This window comes from Arachis ipaensis, chromosome B02 (genome assembly GCF_000816755.2).
Source record: "Arachis ipaensis cultivar K30076 chromosome B02, Araip1.1, whole genome shotgun sequence".
NCBI classification, from domain to species: Eukaryota; Viridiplantae; Streptophyta; class Magnoliopsida; order Fabales; family Fabaceae; genus Arachis; species Arachis ipaensis.
In genome coordinates, this window is record NC_029786.2 from 107,408,021 (window position 1) to 107,408,904 (window position 884).

At 29.0% G+C, this 884-nt stretch overlaps 1 protein-coding gene across 1 annotated transcript in view; it reads right to left on the reverse strand.

Moving 5' to 3' along the window:
- The window catches only part of LOC107628613 (alpha carbonic anhydrase 1, chloroplastic), a gene marked incomplete in the record, with an annotated part of 8,916 nt that overhangs the window by 1,463 nt on the left and 6,569 nt on the right, over positions 1-884 (reverse strand). The window contains 2 exon segments of the mRNA XM_016331240.2: positions 99-313; positions 690-815. Coding sequence (XP_016186726.1) covers positions 99-313; positions 690-768 — 294 coding nt within the window.

An 884-nucleotide genomic window follows, 5' to 3' on the forward strand; every position in this document is an offset into this window, starting at 1 on the left:
TAAGAGAAGAACATGAAAAAAGAAAAAAGAAGGGGAAAATAAGAAAAACACTAAAATTAAAAGGAGTAATAGTAGGTGAAGATGAGAAGAGAAGAAACCCCAATGTTGAATTTGTTGTTAACCAAAGTGGCATTTGTAGGAATGTAGTGTTTGTCTAAAGACTTAAGATCCTTGTTGAAGACAATGTAAGACTTGTTTAGATTCACAGGACTCTGAGATTCTCCATGTGAGCATGCTGCAAATAATGGACTCAAGCTTCCCCATTTTTCAGGCCCATTGTGTGGACCAGTGTAACTAAAATTAACTGATGAATCTATAGTGTAAATTTAAAAAAAAAAAAAAAAAAAAAAAAACAACTTGTTAGAACTAACAATACCAACATATGAAACATTTGATGTATGTTAGAATTTAGAAGCTCATAGTTCTAGACTTCTAGAGTCTTTATATGTTTGAGTTTTGATTTTGCGGAAAAAGAGAAGGAAATAATAAATGGTTTGAAATATATAAAAGAACTAAATTTTATACTTAAAATTTTTTATGTCTTTAATTTCTTTTGCTTCTAAAATCAAAACAAAAGTGTACATGTATGGTATTGCAAAACTTGTACAATGAAGAAGAAAGAAGAAAAACAAAAGTGTTCCTTTTTTTCTCCAAAAAAAATAATTAGTGGGAATTCATGGAAATCTTACATTCATTTGCAGAAGTGTACAAAGGCAAGAAGAAGAGTGCAATGGAAACTATGGTTGAGAAGATAATCTGCAAGGCCATTGCTGAAAGTGGCTATAGCTATGTGTCTTCTCCTTTGATCTGAGAGCCTATGTTTTATAATTAATATATATAAATATAACAATAATAAAAAAATAAAAAATTATATATTTGAAACA